General features: G+C 42.5%; 1 protein-coding gene across 4 annotated transcripts in view; it reads right to left on the minus strand.

The window, feature by feature from the left end:
- Positions 1 to 8,598: 8,598 nt before the first annotated feature.
- LRP6 (LDL receptor related protein 6) overlaps positions 8,599 to 23,971 on the minus strand; it is a 128,378-nt gene continuing 113,005 nt past the window's right edge. For 3 of the 4 annotated variants that reach the window (XM_077783268.1, XM_021535113.3, XM_021535117.3), the window contains 6 exons: positions 22,578 to 22,814; positions 20,803 to 20,913; positions 18,812 to 19,042; positions 17,902 to 18,038; positions 16,641 to 16,738; positions 8,599 to 14,592 (listed from right to left, as the gene is read on the minus strand). In XM_077783268.1, the coding sequence (XP_077639394.1) occupies positions 14,301 to 14,592; positions 16,641 to 16,738; positions 17,902 to 18,038; positions 18,812 to 19,042; positions 20,803 to 20,913; positions 22,578 to 22,814 (1,106 nt within the window). In that variant the 3' untranslated portion in view covers positions 8,599 to 14,300. The remainder of the gene's footprint in view (positions 14,593 to 16,640; positions 16,739 to 17,901; positions 18,039 to 18,811; positions 19,043 to 20,802; positions 20,914 to 22,577; positions 22,815 to 23,971) is intronic. The other variant, XM_021535114.3, reaches the window with a different exon arrangement.

The following is a 23,971-nucleotide window of genomic DNA, read 5'->3' on the forward strand; positions in this document are numbered from 1 at the left end:
GGCCGTGTTGTGGCCGGGGCCGGGCCGGGGCACAGGCTGAGGCCGGGGCTGCGCTGGGGCCGGGCAGTCCCGCGGTCCCGCAGCGCTCTCCGGGCAGTGCTGCGGGCGGGGGCGGCCGAAGGCTCTGCTCCAAGCCCCTGTACCACCGTGAGCTCTTGCAGAGCAGCCCGAACGCCCACACTGAGCGCGGCAGCTGCTGTGCAGAGATGCTGGCATCTGTTGGCAGATGATGGGCGGAGGCACCCCTGACCCGCCTGTGCCCAGCTTCGTGCCCTTGGAAGCCCCCGGCACTACTGTTGCTGGTGAGGAAAAACCGTAACCCAAGCCTTTCCATCTCTCAAAATAAGTTCTTTCCCTTTTTGATTTATTTTTCCCTTCTGGAAACAAATATTTCATCACAGCAGAGCTCACAGTCTCTTCCCATTTTTAAGGGGAATCTTCTTATACTTTTGGCTCAATACAGGTCATAAAAATCAACATAGTTTTATTCTTAATCTGAAAAACCTTGCAGAGATATTGAGAAGCTGAAGAGAAACCAAATATGAACATCGTGGAAACTGAGGAATTATACTGCCATTATTCAGGATGTTTGCTTTCCTATCCTCTTTCAGGAAAGGCTATTGAAATAAACTTTCTTTGTGAGACAAAGCAGTGGGACAAAAATAGATAAGCACAATGAAGAAAAAAAAATAATTAAAGCACATTGAAAATTATATTGTATTGTCTCTATCAGAGTTTCCCCTCTACATCCATATTGCCTGCTCTGGGACAGTTTCCAGTTCTGTTTGAAAAAGCTACTGCCGAAATGAAAGAAGGAGTCAGATCACACCTTCCCTTACACCCACATCCACCCAGGCTGGCTGTAACACATGTAGAAATATCTCTGTTTTTATATTGCTTCATAATGGACAAAGTCAGGTCCCTCCACCCAGAGGTTTTAGAAAACCAGAGATCCAGCCAAGAAAGAAAGTTGGCTACAACTTTTCCTGTATGCAGCCAGGGCTACCAATTTGCAAACATGGACTGACACACAATTCCCTGAATACTACCAGAGATTTAAAAGAATCAAGGTGTTTTGTTTTGATTTTCAGTTTAAAATAATGGCCAGGATGGCTATCTCCAGAATATATTCTGAGGTGGAAAGTTGCAGAAGATCATGGAAGTAGCAGGTTGGGTGAGTGGCTTTAAGTCAGAGGAGGACATTGCTCCATTGGTAGTGATGCTGCCTCAATCAAATCAAATCCAATCCAGTCAAATCAAACCAGATGAAAGTTATTCTTTGCCGGTATATTTCAAAACTATAAATACAGCTGTGGTTATAAGATCAACACAAATACCAAGTGAAAAATGGCCTATTTTCTCCTTTTTTGTTGTGACAGGACACAGAACAAGGCAATCGTTTCTGTGGGAACAGGGTAGATAAAATGGGGCAGAGCTGACATTAGTTTGGTTTTGCTCAGTCTTCTCTCTTTCTGACTGTTTCTATAATACAAAAATACAGAAGTTCACCTTTAAACCTGCGGTTTAGTTATTTTTTCCTGTTCCTTTCTGGCTGCCCTTCCCTTTACTGGTCCTCAAGTACCACTTCCCTTTCCAGGGAAGGGAACTTGAGGGGAACCCTTTCCACCCCCTGCCCTCGCCCTCCTTTTAGTGTTGGAACAAATATATTCTGCATCAGGATATGGGGTATGTTTGGAAAGAAAACAAAATTTGAAGTTTTTCCAGTTCATGGCATGACAGATCATTAATAATCCTTAATATGCAAGCTTTCCATCTGCTATTCTTGTTCTGAGGTCAGCTGGTCCAAAGAAAGCAGGAAGCAAATAGGAAGCTTCAGTGAACATGAACAAAAAGCCTTCTATAAGCCTGCAATGTATATGTGAACTCCAAGCTGCTATTCCTTGGAAAATCCAAAGTTCATTCTGTGTGTATTTCTGCTCCTACTAGTAAATTCTTCTGTTGGAAGGAAAGACACCAGGATGAGCTTATCCATGCAACAGCCTCAGATCAAGGTGTAGCCTCAAGTACTTTTGTTCTCCTCCCAGTCAGAAATCCCTCTGCATCTCCTAAAACTGTTTATCTGCCACAGATAAATCTCCCAATTCAGCTGTTTCATATGCACGGGTCCCTCCTAGCAATTTCATGTACAAGCTTATTTTGGAAATGGAGGATCAGTGTGATGAAAATCCCTCTTAAAATGGAAGTGTTCTTGGGGTTAGTTATACAAGTAACAGAATCATAATTTTGGTTCACAGGCTACAACAGCATCACCCTGCCCTTTTCCTGATCTTACCTAATTAATGCTTAACATGACTTTGTGAAAAAAATGCAATGCCATATGAAAAAAAAATAGATTAGTTTATGGGTGTTTAAAACAGAAGAGTCTCAGTGTAAGCACTGCATTGGGAAGTGCCATTCCTAAACGATGACTATAAGCAGACTGACTTGTTTGAATGTTCTTCTCATAAGCAAGAACAATAGCCGTTGAATTTTATTGCAAGTGCAGTGTCCTTCTCAGTGAAAGCTTATGAACATGTTTTGATGAAAGACGGAAAATATGAAATAAAACTAGTGAACTTCTGTATTCTTAACGAAAGTGCTGTACTTGCAAGGCTGGCTCTGGCAGGACAAGTCTAGCCACTGGAAGAGGAGAAGTAAGAATGGAAAAATCAGCAGGCACCCGGGTGTAATAGCCATGGAAGGTTATAAAAAACCTCCTCTTGTCTGAACTCAGTTTCTGTTGCATTATGTTTGTTTATAATCCAGCAAAAGATTCTCTGGATATGGATTATATGGCTATATTTATCATCATTAATATAGATACCAAACAATGTCCTTTCAGGTATCAAATATTTTGTGGTATCATAAAGGGAAGGAACAACCCTGGGATTCTAGAGCTCTAATCCAGCCAAGTGAATGGTGGGGATGATCAAGCAGGTGACAGGCTGCCCTAAAACTGTCAGCAGGCACATCTGGTATTCCCTTTTTGCTACCAGATCTTTACTGCACAGTGATGGTTAATCCAGTCTACTGCAGGTCATAAACAGGAGACCTACCACTTCTGCTGGTGCTGAAAGCCAAGCACTGCATCACTTCTCTTATAGAAGCTGAGCCTGTGGCAACATATCACTTTGGAACATGGGGACTATTTTTGGACAGGCACAAACCAGCAGACAGCTCCTCTTCTGAAGGACCTGTAACAGCCTATGCCTTTTCCTACAGCATGTGGTGTCTCTATTTCATATCAGTAACATCTGTTGCCACTAGGGATATTTTCCCTGGCATCGTAGATCAACTCTGCCTGTTGAAGCACGGCACACGCTCCCCTCGCCGCGATACCCCGAGCGGTGCCGTGCTGGGCGGCGAGGGAAGAGAACGGGCGGCCGCTGCCCCTGCGAAGCTCTGCAGTCCCAGTCGGTGGTGCGGGAACAGACAGAGGTGACATGGGACTTGGGGGTGAACAGGATGGTTTTATTCAGTGAGCCCCAAGACCCCCTCGGGAGCGGGAGCAGAGCTTTTATACAAGAATTCAGGGAGATGGGTGTAGGAACAGCAACCAATGAGGCAGCAGGGGAGGAGTTTAGGGCAGAATTAACCCATCACAAACCTATCAGGGGAAGCAGGGAAGTGAAATAACACAAAATAAGCAATAGGGTTTCGAGTCTCACCAAACAGACAGGGAATGCTCTGGAAGCAGAGGAGGGGGCTAGGATGAATGACAGGGAAGGTTCCAGGGAAAGGGGCAGGGAAAGGGAGGATTGACAATTTGGAGATGAGGGGGTTAGGGGAGAGCTAGGGAATACTGACAACTGGGGAGAGGAGGAGATTAGGGATGGGTGGGGAAACAGATAGTGAACAAAAATCAAATTAAAGACACACCACCGCATCTGCCCGTTCAGCTAATGTTACATGAGGGGACATAATCCTTAATCTTGTGAGTTACTGCTTTCCATCCTAAGGCAACTATATCACAATGCATCTACTGTATCATGTAGAGGGGTCCTGCTGGGTGGGTTTTTGAGCAAAAGCAGCTTCCCACACCATCCATACAGTTTAAAACAGTCCGGTTCTCTTGCACAGACAGCACCTATCTGGTCAGGTTTTCTGGGAAGGGCTGGCCATGCTGCTTAATGAAACCTGGTGACCTGCGGTGGTTCTGCTTTTCTCCGCGAGAACTATAAGTGAGTAAGGGTCATCCAGGAGGAAAGGATCCAGCTGGGAGAGAAAACCTGGCCTTTTCTTCCCCTGGTATGGGAAAAGCCTCCACTACCGTGTAGCCCAATCTGCTCCTCTGTACCCGAGAGCAGAGCTGAAGGGAAATGGAATGGGTCGGTTTGCATGGTCAGGGTGAGAAGGAAGTTCTCCTCTTTCACCATCTTGGAGCAGACACCAGTTAGCAAATATACCCAGGAGCTGGTGAAGGAGGAAATAAAGAGGTCTCCTTTCAGCCCCAGCCTTATTCATGTGCCCTGTCTCAGGTATGGCTCTGACTCTTGATGCCAATGAATTATTCTTTGAGGAACCAAGGGACACTTCTGTATCAACTGCCCTTGTCCCCACGGGGGAATTCAGCTTGCCAGAAATAAACCAGGAGCATTACACAGCTGGCACAAACAGGTCCAGAAGATTCCTAAAAACCTGGATGGCAACTTCATGGAACAGGAAGCCATCTTGGAAAGATGTCCTTGATCTGCTGCTTGTAAACAGAGAGAGTCTCGTGAGCAAAGTGGAGATTGGGGCTGTGAAATACTTGATTTGAAAGAGAAGAGAGACGGTCTGGTACCTGAAATATTAGAAGGAGAAATTCTAGGTGGAAGGAGATGATGGAGTGGCTTTTAGCTGGACTTCTCATGTTAGCCGTAGACTGAACCAATTTCTTCTGCAACAGAGACTGCATCTTTAGGGGGATGCAATGGTGAGCCAAAAGACCTCCTTCAGTGCCGCGTCCCCGCCCCAGATCACTGTCCCCAGCCCCAGCTAGCTCTCCTGCGGGGCGAGTAGGGCGAGTGGAAGCACCCTCTGCTGTACCCGGCTGGGCTTTGGAGACTGCTTTGTGGGTCCTGAGGTCGCTGCTGATTCCAACGGCGAGGAAATGAGGAGAGGCACTTGTTGGGGGCAAAAATCCGATGTTTATTGAGGTCCTGTGGACCCAACAGCACCGGAGGGGGCCAGCCAACAAGAGCCACTTGGGGGTGCTGGCAACATGTTCCATAGGGAGAGGGAGGGGAGCCGATCAGCCAGTGGGGAACAGACAGGGGAGGGGTCCCAGGCCCTCATCCAATCACTCGGTGCCCTGGATGGAAGTTTCCAGAGGTAGGGGAAGGGGCACCGAGTGACAGACAAGGCACTTGGGAGGGGGCAGGGGACTGGCTTGGCATTTTCTAGGGAAACTGACACTTGGGGAAAGGCGGGAAAACTCAGGGAGAAACCAATTCAGTATGGGGGTACACTGGAACAAACCATGACAGAATAAAGATGTAATAAAACATATAAAACCGCAACTCCACACTTCAGCAACTACCAGTAGAGGAATGGAGTGAACAGAGAAAAGCTGAGGAGGGTGTGATGATGCCCTCTGTTTTCAGGAAGAAGAAGATCTCTGTTCTTGAGACCCTCGGCCACAGGGGAGGAAAATGGGGGGGACTGTAGTCCCAAAATGAGAAACTGAACTGTTGTTTCTTTTGGTCTTTGGCAAAGCATCCTTAAAGGAGCCCTATGAGCAGTCTGTCCATGCACGGTGGTGAGATGCACTGTGACATGGCAAAGAGAGTGTCACACTGGGTGGTGCCATGTGTGACATGGAAACACAAGAGGTGGCAATTGCATTTCCTGGGGGTCTATGGTGCAAGACAGACTCCTCTCAGCCTGAATGGACTGAGTATTGATTATCTGAAGGGTGATGACTTGATTGGGAGCACAAGTTGTGTCTCACAGTGGTTTGTTGGAGTTTGGGTAGGGGGAGGAGGAATGTTTTAGAAGATTTTCATTCTGGATTTAGTGTGTGTCTTTTACCATAGTGGTAGCTTAATAAAGCTCTTCTTTATTTCTAAGCTTGGGCCTGCTCTGCTCTGTTCCTGATTGTATCTCACAGCATTTATTTGGGGAAGGTGCATTTTCATGGGGGCGCTGGCATTGCACCAGTGTCAAACCATGACAGAATCTTTTTTAGGAGTCAAAGGGATGCCAGTGAAGGGGACAACTGGTAACCCTTCCCTTCCTTTTTCAAAATTTGAGGAAATCTGTTTTTCCTCTATCACTACTCAAGTTGCAACACAGAATGGAGTGGACCTGTGGCCACTTACCATCACACTGGAAGGTAAGAGAGAGAGGTGAATTTTTTCAAGTACATCAGCCTTCTTTATTAGTGCTGCTGGTGGAACAGGTTTTTTTATTAGAAGCATCTGAAATTGTTTTTTTCCCATAAAATAATGAATCCCTCACAGCTGTGCTTCAGAACATCAGCCCACATTAGGCCATCTGCACAGCAATACTGCAGCCACAGGGTTTCTTAAAACATTTGCAGGATGGAAAGAATACAGTGGCATTTAGGGAGGAATCACTCTCTCTATAGCAAACAGAGCATTCCCAAAATCCACAAAGTTAGGAAAAATACAGCAATGGATTTATATTTTTAAAGCATCTGTTGCCTCATGAGCCATTTAAATTAAAAATTAATTTCCAAACTCTTCTCCTGTCCACAATGGGTATCATGTTCTGGTAATTTCTTCCTTGACTTTTCAGCACAGGTTCTCTTTATCTAAAATCTGGATCAGTATCAGGACTGCCCTGCTGCTCCCTCTGCACCGGAAGAAGAGTCAGTGTCAGCACCATTCCCACGAGTGTGATTCCACAGCAAGGACAATGGGTCTGTGCTAAGGAAGGAGCCACAAAAGCTCATGGAATGCCCTTGGAGGCCAAGGTCTGGTGTTCATTAGAGAGGCAGGGGAGGTGTAAGGTAGAAAAGAGGCTTTACACAGGTGTAGCTCACAGGGGAATTTTGGGACAAGGGAGGGCTTGCTGAGGTGTCTCAGATAATTCCTGATGCCATCTCTTCTTCCAGCTTGCCTGCTCTCCTCTGGCTGGCCTCAAGCACTAGCAGCTGGTCACTCTTGCTGGCATGACAGCCCCTTGCTGTTATTACACAACGTATTACAGCTACACAGACACTATATGTAGCTACCATTGTTTAAATAAAGAAAAAAAAAAAAAAAAGAAAAAGAAAAAAAAGAAAGGCTGTTGAGCCTTTGCAGCCCAGCAGCAATTCCCAACTGGCTTTTTTAGAGAAAAAAATAGCACCCTGCAGCTCCAAACTAATGACTTGTTTTCCAAGGCAAACTTAATGTAACACCTTGAAACAAAGTAAGCACAGTACCCTGGCTGAGAGTGAATGGGAGGTGTTTTTTGCAATGCTCTGTGAGATTGATAAATGCAGACCCTGACTTACAGACATGGTAAATGGTATGTGACTTGTCCATGCCTCCATGCAGAAAAATTGGAGCTGCAAAAGAGTCTCAGTACAACCAGATACAAACTAATACAAAACCATGTATTTTTTTCCAACACCAGTGGATGCAAGTGGAGTGGGGAATTCCCGTGCTGAGCTTATAAATTTAGAACTGGTTCTTCTCCAATTACTTGTTACAGCAACAGGGGTTGGGGGATTTTCTTTTACATTTTGAAGTTAAACGCGTCTGTCTTGGTGAACATTTCAATGGACATTTCAAGAATCAGTAGTATCCAAAACAGTCATCTGTCTCCTGATAAAGATTAATTTGGTAAAATAATCTGGTTCATAATGAAGCAATATGTGGAATAAATAAATAGACTCCATAACTTGATGGAGTTATGAAGTGGGTATGTATGTCAGCACTTGGCACAAGTGAGATATCTCTCCAAAAACTTGTGTCCTGAGCCTCAGTCTGACCCACACTTTCATTCAGAAAGGTGTTCCATATGCAGTACATTGCACAACTTTGCCATGCATATTCAACCCCTGGCCCTGCCTGTCCTCGCCTTTCATCTTAAATAGGTCCACGCCCTTCTGGGCATGTGGGGTTTGCTGTGGTGGTCCTGCAGGGATCTCTGGTGGTCTCCGAGGCTGAAGATTGTGGTTTTACTCATGATTGAACTTTTGAACTTTTCTCCTTTGCACGTGCGCTTTCGGTCCTTTCGTGCATATCTTGAGTAAACCTGTCAGTCTTGGTAGGCTTGGAGACAGAGGAGCTCCTTTATCTGGGTTCTTGCAAGAAGCTTCAGAAATTTGCATTTTCCTATGGCAGAGGTTTCTTAAGTAAAAGGTTAATATTCAACACATAGTTTTACAAACTAAAATTTAAATGCTTAATTCATTTTGTTAACTCAAGTGAACTCCAAAAATCTCTATTTCAGTATTGTCCTGTAAACCAATCTCAGGAATCAATAACTGAGACTTGAAGCTTTAAAATACTGTCAGTTGCACTGCAAATCCATGTGTCTGCAGAGCCTTCTACAGCATTAGAAAATTCGGCCCATTCTGACTTTTATGGAAAGCAAAGACACACATTGTACCTTTAATTACCTGTCCTCCAGATGCTGAAATAAAATGAAACATACTTCTCCTTTTCCACTCATAGTTTTATTATAAAAATCAACATTTCATTTATTACAACTCAGTTTATAGTAATAATTGGAAAGGATTTTTGTACAAGGTTTATATACACCATACAACTAAAGCACTTTATTTTACAAAAAAAAAAAAAAATGTTAGTGAATGAGTGAATAGGGTTGGCCAAATGTTGGCCATTACAATATAAATACATCCTTGCAAAGCACCATCTTACTGAAGTTGATGAACAAGAGACACACCAGCTGGCTTTAAGACAATGACAAACAGTGATTAAAGCTTACAAAAAAAGAACAAACAAAACAAACCCAAAACAAAGAGTTAAAATCTGAAAGCAGCACCAGATCCTTCACTTGCAAACAAGGCTAGTTCAGATTAAGCCGAGTGGTATCCTCTTTACAAAAAAACACTTCCCTTTTCCACTGACTCTCCACTGCATGGCTTAAGGCTGCAGCCATTTTAATCAGGACTTCAAAGCTGCTCCTGGTTCATTTAAAGAGGGGAACACTGGCTCTCCAACAGTTTGTAACAATCACCCTGCCCTCTTCTAGGACAATCCCGAATAAAACACCAACACTTTACTTATCCTGTTCTGGTGTGAATCACCAGTCCCTATAAATGCAACAAATCCCTTCCATTTTTAAAGACGGAAAAGAAAGAAAATTTTGGATCACTACTGTATTTTGACTTCTTTTAGAAAAGAAATGGACTGTTTTGTAACCCTATTCAAGCTGTTAGTTCATTCCTAACTCATTAGCAAGGTTTATCTGTCAACACATTAGCAAGGTTTATCTGTCATCTGCCATTAAGTTAAAGGTTAATTTTCAAGCCATACCAACACCAGAATGCAATTTTAAAAATCTCATTGCTAAGAAAGCAATTTCTGAATAGCAACGCTTAAATTATTTTTTCACTCAATAAGCAAGTTATTTTTCTATTGCAGAACTAATAAGTAATCTGCATAGTACAGGTCCAGAAGCAGATTCTGCCACTAACAATACTGTGTGACAAACATGCTCAAGGCAAAAAGGTCAGGAAAAGAAAGTGATTGATTTCTTCTAAGAGGCATTTTGAAGAAGTCATCTGATCCAACAGAATGTGTGACCAGGGAGTTCTGTAGCTCAAGCATTTCCCCTCAGAATGGTGCTAATTAATTAATCTGACATTTGCCAAGCAATCAGGAATGGAAATGATATTCAAGACAGTGGCCTTTTCTTTATCTTAGCACAGGTTTAACTACTTTAAAGCTTAAACTGTGTTTAGGACTTACCAATGAAGGCATCTCTAGAGAATGAGCTGTAATGAATAGAGAAGCAATGCAGAGCTGAAGACTACAACACCACCAAGGCCCATTAGTGTAATAAATAGGAATGACAGGGATTTTCCACATGCACCTTCACTTGCAGCTGAATGCAGCGGCTGGTATACCAAGGAGTTTGGGTGCAATTTTTTCCGTAATTATACTAGGGTTGCAGCAGACTGCTTTTTATGTCCCTACAAAACACAGAGGAGCTTTACTCATCTGCAAAATGGACTCCAAAAGTAGGGAAACCATATAAGAAATGTGCTTCCTCTCCTGCCTGGCTTAACAGAGCATTAAGGATTTGGGTGTTCTGCTGTCTGTCATACAACCTGGCCAAAAGGAGGCCAGAGTAAGTGAGACACAGCAGGACAACACAGCATTATCACTCTGGGAGTCAGAGAGGCTGAAGAGAAAATTATCAGCTTTGGGTAAGTGCCTGTTATCAAAGATTTGGGTACCTGCACACGCACTTGTATTTGCATGTGGGAGGGAAATGCTGTGGCAGAAATCCAGAATTTACAGTGCACAAAGTTTCAACTCACAGCAAAGTGAATCCTTTGCTATCAAATGGCTCACTTACATATTTTGCATTACTGTAAATATTGTATTTAACATATGTGTACGGATTGCATGAATTTATATTCATGGAAACCATTCTTTACTTCAAATGCAGATACTATGTATGTGTTCCATTTATCACATCCAAGTTATTTCCTAACAAATATCCTGGTATCCAAAAGCAGTGAGAAAATGAGGAGTACCCCTTAGAAAGCCATGAGCAGCATGCAGCATGCAGCATGACATGCCAGGTATAACTTTAAAAGGTAGACTTAGATCTCATTAATGCTGCCATTTAAACATGCAAAGTTAGTTTTTAACAACTTCTGCTGTAATGTCTTGTTTTGTTTTTTAGCTACAACAGACTGGGCATGCCAGCTATTCCCATCACCAGACAGCCAGCTAAGAACTGCCCAGTATCTACAGAGAGGAAGAAGTACACAAGGGTCCCTTGTATTAATGCCCTACTGTACCTGATGGTGTAGGGTAAGAACCTTTATGCTTAACTGGAAGGACAAGGAACAATTTCCCTTGCCATCAGCGAGATCCCTTCCATGCTAATGCTTCAAACCCACTTCAGCAATCTCCTGAATGGGCATGTTTGTGCTATCTATGGTCCCAATACCTCAGTCACCCAGAGGAGCAGGAAAAAAGATGATCTTCACTGAGGGAAAGAGAGAATATGAATCACAGCTGGCTCAGTGCCAAAGTGGAACAGAGAGAAAATGTTCAGTCACAGCATTTATCCATTGGGAATGTGTCAGGTGTGGGTACTGGTTGCATCAATGCTTTTTTAATTTAGAGATCTGCCCAAGAGGAGCTTCACAGATCAGCACTTCTTTCAAAAATTTACTCCAGTTTACTGAGAAAATACATGCATTTGCAAAATCATATCACAGCTTCCTGCTCAGATGAGGAACAGCCTATTCTCCATGCTGGGCATTTTCAGTGGAAAACCCCAGCCTGTCCACTTCCCCTCTCATGAACCTCCCAGAGGCACCCAAGATTTGATACACAAATTGAAACCTCTGTTTCAGAAAGACCTGATCAAATCCTACATGGAATTCTATGGCAACTCCACTGACTTCAGTTTGGTTATGTGTATGTAAACCAGCACAGGAGGCAGCACAAACCATATGCAGAGAATGTCTTTCTTCTGAACAAATCCTTGCTTATAATTAACAAACAAATTTACCTGCCCGAAGCTCCCTCCAAGGGGATGCCTCAGTGAGGCAGTCCAGCTGCACCAGAAAGAGGATACCACTCCTTAAGCTCAACCATCCTGGAGTTTTTCAAAAAGAAATCGGCACACGGAGAAAAGCATTTTGCAAGGAGAGACTATTGCCATTGCAGTACAAGCTCTTGGACTGAGATACAACAATACAATATTCTTCTGAGTTCATTAGTGCAAGTTTCCACATGTGAACCCCACACAGAATGCTGCACATGAAAAAATGTAAACAACAGAGAAATTCTAATTCTCATCGGTGTGCCAGCCTCACCCCCCACCCCAACACACCCACCCTCCCCCCCATCATAAATATGGATTTCAGTTCCCTTATAGTTCACAACACCCTCCTCAACATCCATCCTGCTGGACAACACAAGGAAGCTTCTCCACCAGCAAAGAAGAGCCAGAAGAGTCGGAAGAACAACTACCATAATTCCTAGAAACCTAGACTGAAGCTGGACAAAAAACCCCTTAGTACGCCATCTTCAGAGACCAACAGCAAAAGCCTGGAGATCACCAAGGCTTTTTAAAGATTCCTCATGTATTCTGGACTAGTAGGAAAAACTCTTTATTACAGATGGAATCCCAATGACACAGTTTTCCTTGGAGCTGAAACCAAATGAGGATCCAGTACTCCAGATGAGTGGCAGCTAGCAAGAATAGCTTGTCACTAATTTTGTCAACAGCATCAATTGCAAGCCCATGCCATATTTTCAGATAACTTGTGTTTTAGCTTAAACTGGCTGGGAAGGAAGCAACAGAGAACAATAAAATCCAAAAGGCGCCGCTGGAAAGTTGCTAACCCCATTCCAAACTCAAAAGTGAGGAGGCAGGAGCTCCCAGGACCTTTGTTTTGAGAGAGAGGACTCAGAGGGCCAGTCTGTGAAGGCACTGAGCACCTTCAGTGGATGTGATGTCAAAAGAAAGTGCAAATGCACAATGCCATCTAAGACCAGGTATACTGTGTGCTCTGCTGCAACAAAACAAATTCAAAGCACTGTGCTGGAGTCCAAGAGGAGTTAACAATATCCTAGGTTGCCCCTTAAACTACACAAACAATGTTTTCACTTGATTAAATAATTGCCCTTTCAAAATCACCATGATGAGGCTGATGGGAGAAGGGGTTAAATATGACAATATACAAAAATAGAGATGTGAATATAAAATGGTTTGGTTAAGAATATCTTAAAACTTGACATTCACAGTGGTTAATACTTAAGTATTAAACTCACACCACACAAAAGAGGAGGTATGTAAAAATCATACTGAGAAAAACTGGCTTTACCTAACACAAAGAAAATATGAGCAGTTATTATAGCAGGGGAACCCCTTCCAATCATCAGAACATCTATTTTTCTTATGGACAGTTGTTCCACTGAAAGTTAAATGCTTTCCTACTAGGAGAAAACAATATATATATTTATATATATGATTTGGATACTGTGATAGCAATATACACTGAAAGTACTGCAAGGATTCATTTACAGTAAAACTAACAATCCATGGTTAAATTTATAGATCATAAATATGCTGTCTATATTATATGTGGTATAAAAATATTTGACATTCTGTGGGCACTAGGTCAAAATAAGATTTTCTTTTTTAAGGGAGTAAAAATCATTCAGGTATAAACATATTACCATTGTCAATGATGTGAGAATCGTACTGACCTGGTACAAAACAGAGACTTACCATTCTGGCAAACAAGGAGGGTAATGTATAGCATGATAATCACTACATGACAAGGCTAATTAGGAGAAAGCTCAGCATTTGCAGCAGCCCAGTTGTAGCAGTATTTTAATAGGAATACCATTAATTTAAGTGACACGGGCAGGAAGAAGGGATGAAGAAAGAAAACCTAACTGGGATTAAAACCCAAATTTTAAGATACACCCAACAAAAATAATTGAAATTTCAGAAGCAGGGAGAAAGCTTTAAATGCTCTCATTTGTTAAATGCATTAAGGAAAAATAGAGGTGTATTCATTTTAAAAAGTGTGCAATTGGTTTTCTGGATTCACTGCTACGACTGCTGTATTCATGTAGAAAACAAAGCCCTTTGTGTAAGGTTAACATCTGTCCTGACTGCATTTTCAAGTTTAACTTTAGTTGCTGGCCCTCTGCAGTTAACATAGAGGTTATTTGGCTACTTCCAAGTATCTACAGTATGCTACTCTGAGATGGACTTCTTTATTATTAATTACTTTAAACATTTTTGGTATTGACAAAACTCACCTATCACCTCACTGGACAAAAAACATATCCCAGTTCTTCCATTTCCCTATGTGCTCAGTCACTTCACTGGATTAAGGCATGTTTTTGTGTTCCATTTGCAAAAATAAAAACATTTTGTACAAACATCCGGGTTCTTTTATACAAAAATTTTTCTTCTTATGGCACAAGCAGCAGCTGCTGTTTAAGAAAATATATAAATACCTTTTTTTTTTTTTTTTTTAAAATTCTTCTGTACAAATATCTTCAATGCTCCTCCACCCCACATTTAACTGTACACTGTCCTCCTCCTTGCTCGGCCCCCTCCTCCCATCCCCAGCAGAACCTTCTGTATTTACAGCGCAGAGCAGAGGGCGCGGAGCGCAGGGCTGCCCCTCAGGAGGAGTCGGTGCAGGGGGACGGCGGCGGCGGGTACAGGTGGTGCGAGTAGCTGCGCTCGGTGTAGGGGGACGGCGGGCAGCTCTCGCAGTTCTCCTCGGCAGACAGGTACTGGCTACGCGGCGTGGGCGGCGGCGGCACCGGCTCCGAGTCGTAGTTGAGGTCGCTGCTGTAGCCCTTGGTGGCGGCTGCGGGGACCCGGCGGCTCGGGGCGTAGTCACTGTCGCACACGTCCGTGCTGCAGGGCGTCGTGGGCGGTGCGAAATGCCGGTAGCTGTAGGGCCGGTAGCTGTAGCAGGGAGATGGAGGGGGGAAGGGGTCACTTTACCTTTCTCAGAGGGAAGAAGCCAAGGTGGAAACAGAAAGCAAGGCAACCTCTGCAGTAATGCACAGCATCTCCTCTCCAGACTTCCCTGCAGAAATGCTACAGTGTTGGGCTTTAACTATGGAAAATAAATTTTGTGCACAAAACTGCTGGAATTGGACAGTAGGCCACGTTTGGTGTAAGTATTCTATTATCACGTTCGGGTTAATTTAATCCATAATTTTTTGGGTTCCCCATCCCTGGAAGTGTTCCAGGCCAGCCTGGACAGGGCATGGAGTAATGTGGTCTAGTGGAAGATGTCCCTGCCCATGGCAGAGGGTGGAACTGGATGGGCTAAAGTTCTCTCCTACCCACAGCATGTCAAGAACCCGGGTTTTTTAAGTGCTTCCCAATCTCCAGATGTTTCCAGTGACCCTGGCACTGCCTCTTCAGAGATGCAAGGAGCACCTGTAAGAGCTTGTGCTGTGCCACAGAAAGAAAAGGTGGCTGGGGACAAGTCTCACACAACAGGCTCCCTAAGGACTTAACTGAGGTAGAAAGAGTTGCTCCTAATACAGTGGGGCAGGGAAGGCACTGGTGTGCATGTGCCTCTGTAATAGCTGCGTTGCAATTATGGAGAAGATAATTCTGTTTCCACTATGCAGTTTCTGGATACTAACTTTCAAGGCCAGACAAAAGGACTGAAAATTACCTGGCATACTCATAGCACTGAGGAGAACCATTCCTTAGAGAAGTAACTGGGAGGAAATTCTCAAAGGCTGCTACCACAAAACATCTTTTAAAATGAGCCCAAGATACTTTCAAGGAAACAAATTAGAACAAGAAATACATGGTAACTACAACTCCTAGCATCACAGCAGCTGGGAATACTGAGGGGATGCAGCTCCTCTACAGTCAAGTCAGAGTATTAGGAAAGAAGATCAGAAACAGCAAGAGCAGTGTTTATTTTTGGGTGGGGGAGCATTTGGAAAAAATCAAACCCTGTGCTACATCCCTAATATAATTTACAGTACTAAAAGTCACATCAGCTAACCAGCAGATGACCCATGCCGGTGCCTGAATTTGGTTTCTTTCATTAGAAAATTACTTGTAATTTTAAAAGATTTTTCATATGGCTGCAAGGCATCATTATAAACATCTGGTCTGACCTTCTGCACAACAGAGGCCGTATTTTCTGCTAATGGAGAAGTCTGTTCAGCCCCAGAGACCTCATTACCCAAAGGCTCCAAAGCCTCTGTGTTAGGCAGGCACATCTTTCAGACAAGTACAGCACTCTCTTCTCATTGACCAAACCTACTGGTGATTTGGGAGGGGAACCTTTACACCCTTGGGTAGCAGGGGTCTATTGCTCTATTTTTGGTAACTTGTCATAAAATTGTAACTAACTCCAGCATTCTTACAGAGAAGGTAAAAAAAATACATTCAAACAAAGATGAAATGCATGCTCATAAATGCTAGTCAAGAGAAAATAAAGCAAAAGGTTAGCAATCTTTTCCAGATATTAACCCTTATTGTGTCAAACTAGAAATTCTGTGCTTTATCTAGACAACAACATTAATGTTACTTGTGACCTATTAGCCTTTATATTGCAAACTTTTCCTCCACAGGGTATTTTCTTATAATTTCTGATAATTACGTAACAAATTATTTATGGCAGAAGCCTAAAAAAGGCAGGATTCACTCCAGGATGAGGTTTTTTGGCTTAAAATACTCATGGCACTGCACTTCTTTTGGCACGTAGCTAGTTTTGTGATGACTGCTGTCATTCCCCCTAAGGAATATACCCCAGGGATGTATCACTACCCACTTAATGTATGATTTACCTCAAACAGTACTGCACTTCCACACAGGCAGCAGTGACATGATACTCGTGAGCCCATTTAAGCACCAGTTTAGTGCTTGCAGAATTAGGGCCCTTGATTGTAATTCTTACAGAGCAGAGGCTGCCTTTATTCTGCATTTTCTACACTAACTGCTTTGATCGTGACAGAAGCTACTGCAATAGTAATTACCTGTAGGATCTATGAGTAGATGGGCTGTTTGAAGAATAACCAAATTCCATGGTATAGTGTGAACGTTCAGTAGCTGGTGATGGTGGTGGGTTCAAAATCTGAGGAGTAAGAAAGAAAAAAAGGCACTTTTAAGAAGGAAATATACAAAGGGGACCTGAGAAAACACCAGTTTATAGTTTTTAGTACTGTCTAATAGGAACCTTAAGTAAAGGACTGCATACATACATAGCCCTCCCAGCAAACAGGATTTTTTTCCTGTTTATTCCCCAGCTCTTAAGCAGACCCTGGAAATGCCATTTGTTGCCATTCCTATTGGCTACTACTAAGCTCTTCTCAAAAAGTGCCAACTGCTTTGGCTATTTTGACATAGCCAGTGATGAGAAGTGAAGTTGCAGCAAGCTGTTCAATTCTAGATTGTCACTAGGGATACCACTACCCAAGGCACACTGGCAAATCTTTGCTCCTGCAAGCTGCAGTCTCCAAGTATTGATCTGCTTATTGCAGCATGCTGGCCAAGGCAAGCATTTCTTCCCTATGCAGGCATGTTCTTACTCCATGTATTTGGATTAATTTAAAGCTGATTTAAAGCCTGATCAGAATTGAAAACCAACAGTTGAAGATTCCAGCCTTCACTGACCAAAAATGGGACTCTTTAACACTCGACAGTGGCTTGGCAAGCTCCATAAAAATACCCAAACCAACCACCACAGATGCTAGAAATGAAGACACAGGGAGCCCTCTAGGGCTGGCACCAACTGTTACACAGCAGTTAGTGCGGCACACTACACATTTGTGATGGAGGGATGTTACAGAGCTGCAAAACACTTGTTTACTTATTTACCTGTCACTTGTAAGACACATGACACAAAGCTTCATTTTAATTCCTTGACAGGTCTGTACAGAATCAATCTTAGTTTTACTTTCAGAGGCACATGGCAGAGTATAATGAAAGGCGATCTCTCTGGCAGAGCTGCTCAACATCTACAGGGATTTTTTTCATTTCCCCCTGACATTCAATCTAATATCTTTCTTCCTGGCACTGAGCTCTCTCACAACTTTTTTTAATTAAGTGAAAATTTCTAGACCATTTTGGAAAAAGACAATCCTTTTCCCTTTCAAAATAATTTACTCCATATCCAAACAAGTTTATTATACTAGAATTCTAAATCAAAACATTAATCTGTCAATTGATGAACCTTTAGAAAGACACTGTCGCTTCCCTAAAAGTTATTAAAGGTTTATGAATAACAGAATGACTTACTGGAGGAAAGTAAGTGCCTTTGGTACTTGAAGAACTACTGGAGGAGGCTCCTGTAACATGGGCTCTGTCATAGGGTGGGCCACTGCTCCCTCCCATAATACTGAGGGAGCTGATGACAGATTTACCTCGAGACATACCTGAAGAACAGAGATGTATGTCAGTATTCAGTTCTTGCTCAATTCACAGAAAAAAGGAAGCTTAAAAAAATAATCTGAAGGACAACAGCAGTATAAGCACAACTTGCAACCCAAAAATTAATTATCTAGTTATTAAAACCAAATTATGCTCTGAGAGGAGCCTGCTGGATCTAAAAGCCACAAATTACAGTACATATTTAATCAATATATACAGAAGCACTGCGTATAGATGAAGTGCCATGTTGTGGTTAAGTTTTACTTTTTAAACAGCAGTAGGATCAGGTGCTTGGACTGGTACTGGAAAGTTCATCATTAAATGAAATAAGTTGAGACCAAAGTTATGGCTGATCATTACAGACTCGGCAAGAAGTCTCACAAGCATACAAACTTAGACTGCAAACCTACCAAGAATGATTACATAATGTTTAAAGTCCCATTAATATAACTCTGTGTAACTTTACCCTGTACTGTTGTGAAAATTTGCTGTGCTGCAATAGCCCAAAAAGGGGATTCCTTAGTAGCAAAAGAAGAAAATCCACAGTGTGTGCATTTATTTAAGCTTAGGTTCTGCTAAGTACCTAAATGCTTATGAACAGCACGGGCAAAATAGCAGTTCATGATTGTAAAGAAGGATGACAACAAGCCTTGGCAGTCCTGGTGTCCCACAGCTTCCAAGAACTGCATCTGGAGCAGACATTTCCTGTACACAGATGCACAGTATCCTCAAGTACAGCTGTAGGCTGCCAAGGACAAGGATCATCCCCTTTACTTACCAGGGAGAGACCCTGACAGAGAGCTTGGATGAGGCACATAGCCCAGAGGTACCGAGGCTGGTCCGTGCACCACGTAATCATTGGTCATGGTTTCCCCATCGCCCTTCATGCGTGGGCACAGCACCCTCTGACAGATGAAGTACATTGCTCCCACTACAAAGACTGTAAGGATCACACCAATGATGGAGCCTATGGTGTTGTTGGGCTGTGGTGCTGGTTCCTCTGTTGTGTCTGAAAGGGAAAAGGAGAAAATCAGACCATGTAAGTTTAGACCAACATCAATTTTTCTTGCATCTTTCCACTTTCCTCTTTTTCTGTAGGCGGACAACAACTTTCAAATTAATATATGGGAAGAACAAACAGGCCCTAGGACAGGTCTGTTCTAAGACTCTGAGTGTCCATAAGGGCTACCTGCAGCCTCCAAAATGACCTCCAAACATGCCATGAGGTTTTTCGGATCACAAATAACAGGAAATGAGCAGTAAGTACATGCATGTGCAGGGGGAATGATGGCCCTGCTCTTGGCTTCAGTCTGACAAGCAGAGCTTTCCTTTGAACTTGATGAACAAGACCTGCAGCCAGGTCTCCAGATGACACTGTGCAGGGGACTCCTCTTGTGCTTTTCTTGTCACACCTCAGCTATCAGGGTAACAGACTGGCCCTCTCTTTTCCCAGCAATGTAACAATCACTTATGGTGCACCATCTTGACTGTTCAGCAGCGATGAATTTGGGGTTTGCTGCTGTTTATTAAATGACCTAAACTATTCCACATCTGACCCACCCTTATGGTTACAGATACAGCTGAGCATCAGCCTGAAAGTGCCACCTTATGAGGAATCTGTGCCCAAAACAATTATTCAACAGTCAAAATGAGTGGCTTTCTCTGCAAGACCAATTCTAAGCAATGACACTTCCAGGAGTAAATGACAACCCCCTGCCTGTGCTTATGAATTTGACAAGAAAGGCAGACTTTAAAGTATTTTTCTGTTCCAGTCAGTGTTTTACATCTTAGACATTACTGAAAGCTTTTACCTCAACACATTTCCTACTCTCTGAACACCAAACCCACACTTGAACCAACTTCTCACAGTCTACAGAGATAAGTAAACAGACTTCTGATCATAGTAAAAGAGGGATGGTGACAACTGCCATCTTATTCTGGGTAGGCCAATTTCCCATCCTCTGTTAAAAAATTTGGAGAACATACACAAGGGATCTACACAAGCCTGTGATAATGTCACTAGTGACTTGGTAGCATGACAGAACATCTCTTAATACTCCTTCTTAAGATCAAAGGTCCAACTCTGGCTTTGTATTTTCAAATTATTTGTGCGCTAGCTGTGATATATGGATCTCTAACACAAGACAAGATGTCCCTATTTATAATTTCTTTTAAAGCACCAACAGCGAAAGTGAACTTTCGAGTTGGAATTTTGAAGGCAGTGGCTTTCTTGTAGAGCCCTGGAGATTTCAAGGTCGGGGATATCACGTTACAAATCAGAAATCAAGCTCAGAATTACATCCTTTCAAGATAAAAAAAAGAAATTTTAGAAGGTTTACTCTATAAACAGAGTGCTCCTCTGATTCTGAAAGCACCTGCTATTAATTCTCTGGATGAGAATACCATGAAGCAGAGAAGTTATATATGAACGCTTTATGCCAAGAGATTTTTTAACATTGCACCAACTCACCATATAAACATTATAGTAAAACAAACCTTTTACTTCTTTTAAAATTTAAAAAAAGTGAGAAGAAAAGTAACAGGCATTCCCTGCCTTAGAAACTACTTCTTCAGTATACTAATTATTTTTGTTATTTCTGTTCTACCACATTGTGCATTAATTGCATGACAGCAGTTATGAAGAAAAGCATTAATTCTGGGAACAACTAATTCACTCTGCATGGCAGAATAAAATCAAACTCGTAGGAAAGATGAGAAGCAATTTTTGGATACTGCAGCTAAGTCTCCAGTCTCAGACAGTACACTTACAACATCCTTGCTCATCAGAGCTGTCACTGCAGTCCAGGTTGTGATCACACTTCTTGCTTTTCCCGATGCACTGCCCACTGGCACAGCGGAACTGATCTGTTAAACACAGCACTGCAAAGAACCCCCACACCAACAGTCAGCATCAGAAACTTCTCTGGAAAATCATTAAGAAATAAAGACACCAAAGCATACAATCAGGAGTATCTTGGGAGAGTTTGGAGTGCTGCAAGCTTCATTTCTGGAAGGAGCCAGTGGCACACAAAGTCCCTCACATGAACCATGCAGAACAAGTGACTCAGTGTTCTGTTGAGGATAGTGCACACTGGTACCTGGGCTTTATTGCCTGCTTACAGTAAGAACACTTCAAGATAAAGTGATCCTCATTTAAAATAATTCAGAGGCCATTAAGAAGAAAAGCACTTATCCCAGGACATGGTTATTGCAATATTACTATAAGAATCTACAAACCCAAGCATTTACTATAAGAGAGAAGAATTAAGTTATGAAAAATAAATCTGCCAAACCCTGATAGTAATTTTTTTTTAAGAAAGATAAATGTCCTTCTTTATGTTCTTTTGCTCTTCCTGTAAACCAGAGAAGTCCTCAATCATGAGATAATATGTTGACTTGATATTATGTTTTTAAACTGGAACAGAGGACAAAATAGAAAACTCAAGCTTTGCCAGCACACTGAAAAAAATAAAAGGTACTCCAGGCAAGGTGTTGGCTGCTGTTCCCACATATTCTTGCCCCCTGTTTCTCATAAATCCAGAAATACTTTTTTGTCTTCAGCTGAATTAAGAAGTTAAACTAAAGGCTTTTCTGATTTGTAATGAACTTGAATACTCTCAGCAACAGGACCACTGAAGGTGATAAACAGTCCCTAGTCTGACATCTCCAGTTGGTGAATGACAACTGGGAAGTTAACTTGCACAACACATTTTCAGATGTCAGCATCTCAGCTAGGTAATAATCACCTTTCAGCACACGGGAATTTCAGCTCTGTGTTTTTGTTTGAGCTAGAGCACATCTTTTGGAAAGAAATATAGCCTTGATTTAAAGACATTTCAACAGTCTCCACAAGGAAGGAAAATGCACTGAAAGAATATAAAGAAGTATCCTTTCGAGCATACAAGCTGTCCCTACAACTCTTCACTACATCTGCAATAGGGAAAGGATGAGTTTGCTCAGATTTCATGTTTTGTAGTGGTGAGGCAGTTTGGATTTTACCAGCAAAACTTGTCCTTTCCAAAATGAATGTAATTCTCATTGTGCTGGCAACAGCACTTCCCTCTGTAAAGATGTCTTAAATAGTCTCTTTTGCTGTGCTCTACAGGAAGAAGAGGTCTCCAGAAATCTCCTCTGTCTCTCACTCCCATTTACTCAGAAAAGCTAATTTTGTTCAGGTATTGTAAAATAAACAATCCCAAAACCTTTACATGGTACAAGGCACACAAAAAGCTATGACAAGGATTTGCTCCACTTTGTAGTTCACCCCCATATACTAGGTTTTTAGAGCTTATAATCATGCCATTTTTGATAGTTCTTTTCACAGACAACATTTAAGCCACTCTGATGAGATCACTCTTTATTTCCACTTCACAGGTAGAGAAACAAAAGTATGGTGTTATGAAATAACTTATATTTAACAGACCAGCTTAAAAACTAGCAGAAATTTGTATCTTTTCAAATCCTACTCAGCAATAATGCTGGTACTCATCCCAGTGTCCCTGTGACAGGTACATTTCCATCCCACTTGGCAGTATGCTACGTACCTTCACAGTTCTTCTCATCTGAGTTGTCCTGACAATTCGCTTCCCCGTTGCAGCGCAAGGCACTGTCTATGCACTGCCCACTCTCACACTGGAACTGGCTGTCAGAGCACAATGGGCAGTTCTTCTCATCACTGTGGTCTTCACACTCAGTGAACCCATCGCAGCGCCAGGCCACCGGGATGCAGTCAATCTCACCTGTGAAACAGGTGAACTGCTGAGGGGAGCATGTTGGTGGTTCTTTGAAAATCAAGCAAACAAACAGAAGTTAAAAATCTAGGTGAACAAACAGCAGATCAGGACAGGTAAGGGCATGAGCTCAGCTGCTTTCCTATATCAAAGCAGCTGATGAACAACATGCCACATCATAAGGTCACTTCCACAGCCACTGTGTTCACAGCCACTTTTGCAGACCTTGAGGCCAATGTGACTGATGCAGGCTCACATCAATGGGGGCTTGACAGATGAAGAACAACAGGAACAAAGAAACACGCACACTCAAAACACAATTAGTTTCTTCCTTTCCCACTTCAGACTGTCATACCTTTCTCTTAGTAACATTTCAAGTCAAAGTCATCACACTCTTCAACTCACCTTTTCCTGCCACACCACTGTATACAGAGCCAATGGCTTATCCTCTTTTTCATGTTTGACAGTCATTGTATAGAAGATGTTAAAAGGATGTAATTTGCTGCAGATGGATGCACTGTGACTCAGTGTCTAGTTATGCGCTCTTCACAGCTCTATTCAGTCAAAATTATTTTAAAACAAACTGCTCCATCTAGTCAAGTTCCACTACCTCAACACATCTGTTAGCTGTTATTTAACATTTACTACATTAACTGTTAATCTCAGGCAGCAAATAAGTGTGGATATTTTCCCTTTTTTTAATCCCGCTTTCCTCCTGTGGCTTTTTGGCCTGGTATTAAACTTGCTCTGAGAAAATATCTGGATTATGTTAGCTCTTGTTCCATTGTGAGACCACACGTCGCCTCAATGGCAAGATGATTGCATAATAAATCCATTCAGTCCAGTGGCGCCAAAGTGCCTGTCCTCTCCCCCATTCTAGCCCCACCCCTGGAGATATCAGGGCATGGGCTACAATGGCCATATCACCATGGAAGGAGGCAACTTGCCTTTCTGGGTCTGGAGTTCAGAAAGACATGCACAGGGTGAGCTTGGGGAGGACAACAGAGGAGTACAAAACAGCACAGACTATGCAATGTGCCAGAATGTGAGAATCTACCACTACCTGGAAAGGCAGAACATGGCAAGTGACACCAAAAAGTAATAAAAATCATACAATTCAAGAATCAAGTTGAAATAATTCAACTTGAGTCTTAAATATGAGTCTTAAGTAGAAAGGGTGAACAGAAATCCTTACTCAACAGTTAGGG

The sequence above is a fragment of the Lonchura striata genome, chromosome 5, assembly GCF_046129695.1.
Source record: "Lonchura striata isolate bLonStr1 chromosome 5, bLonStr1.mat, whole genome shotgun sequence".
Taxonomy (NCBI): domain Eukaryota; kingdom Metazoa; phylum Chordata; class Aves; order Passeriformes; family Estrildidae; genus Lonchura; species Lonchura striata.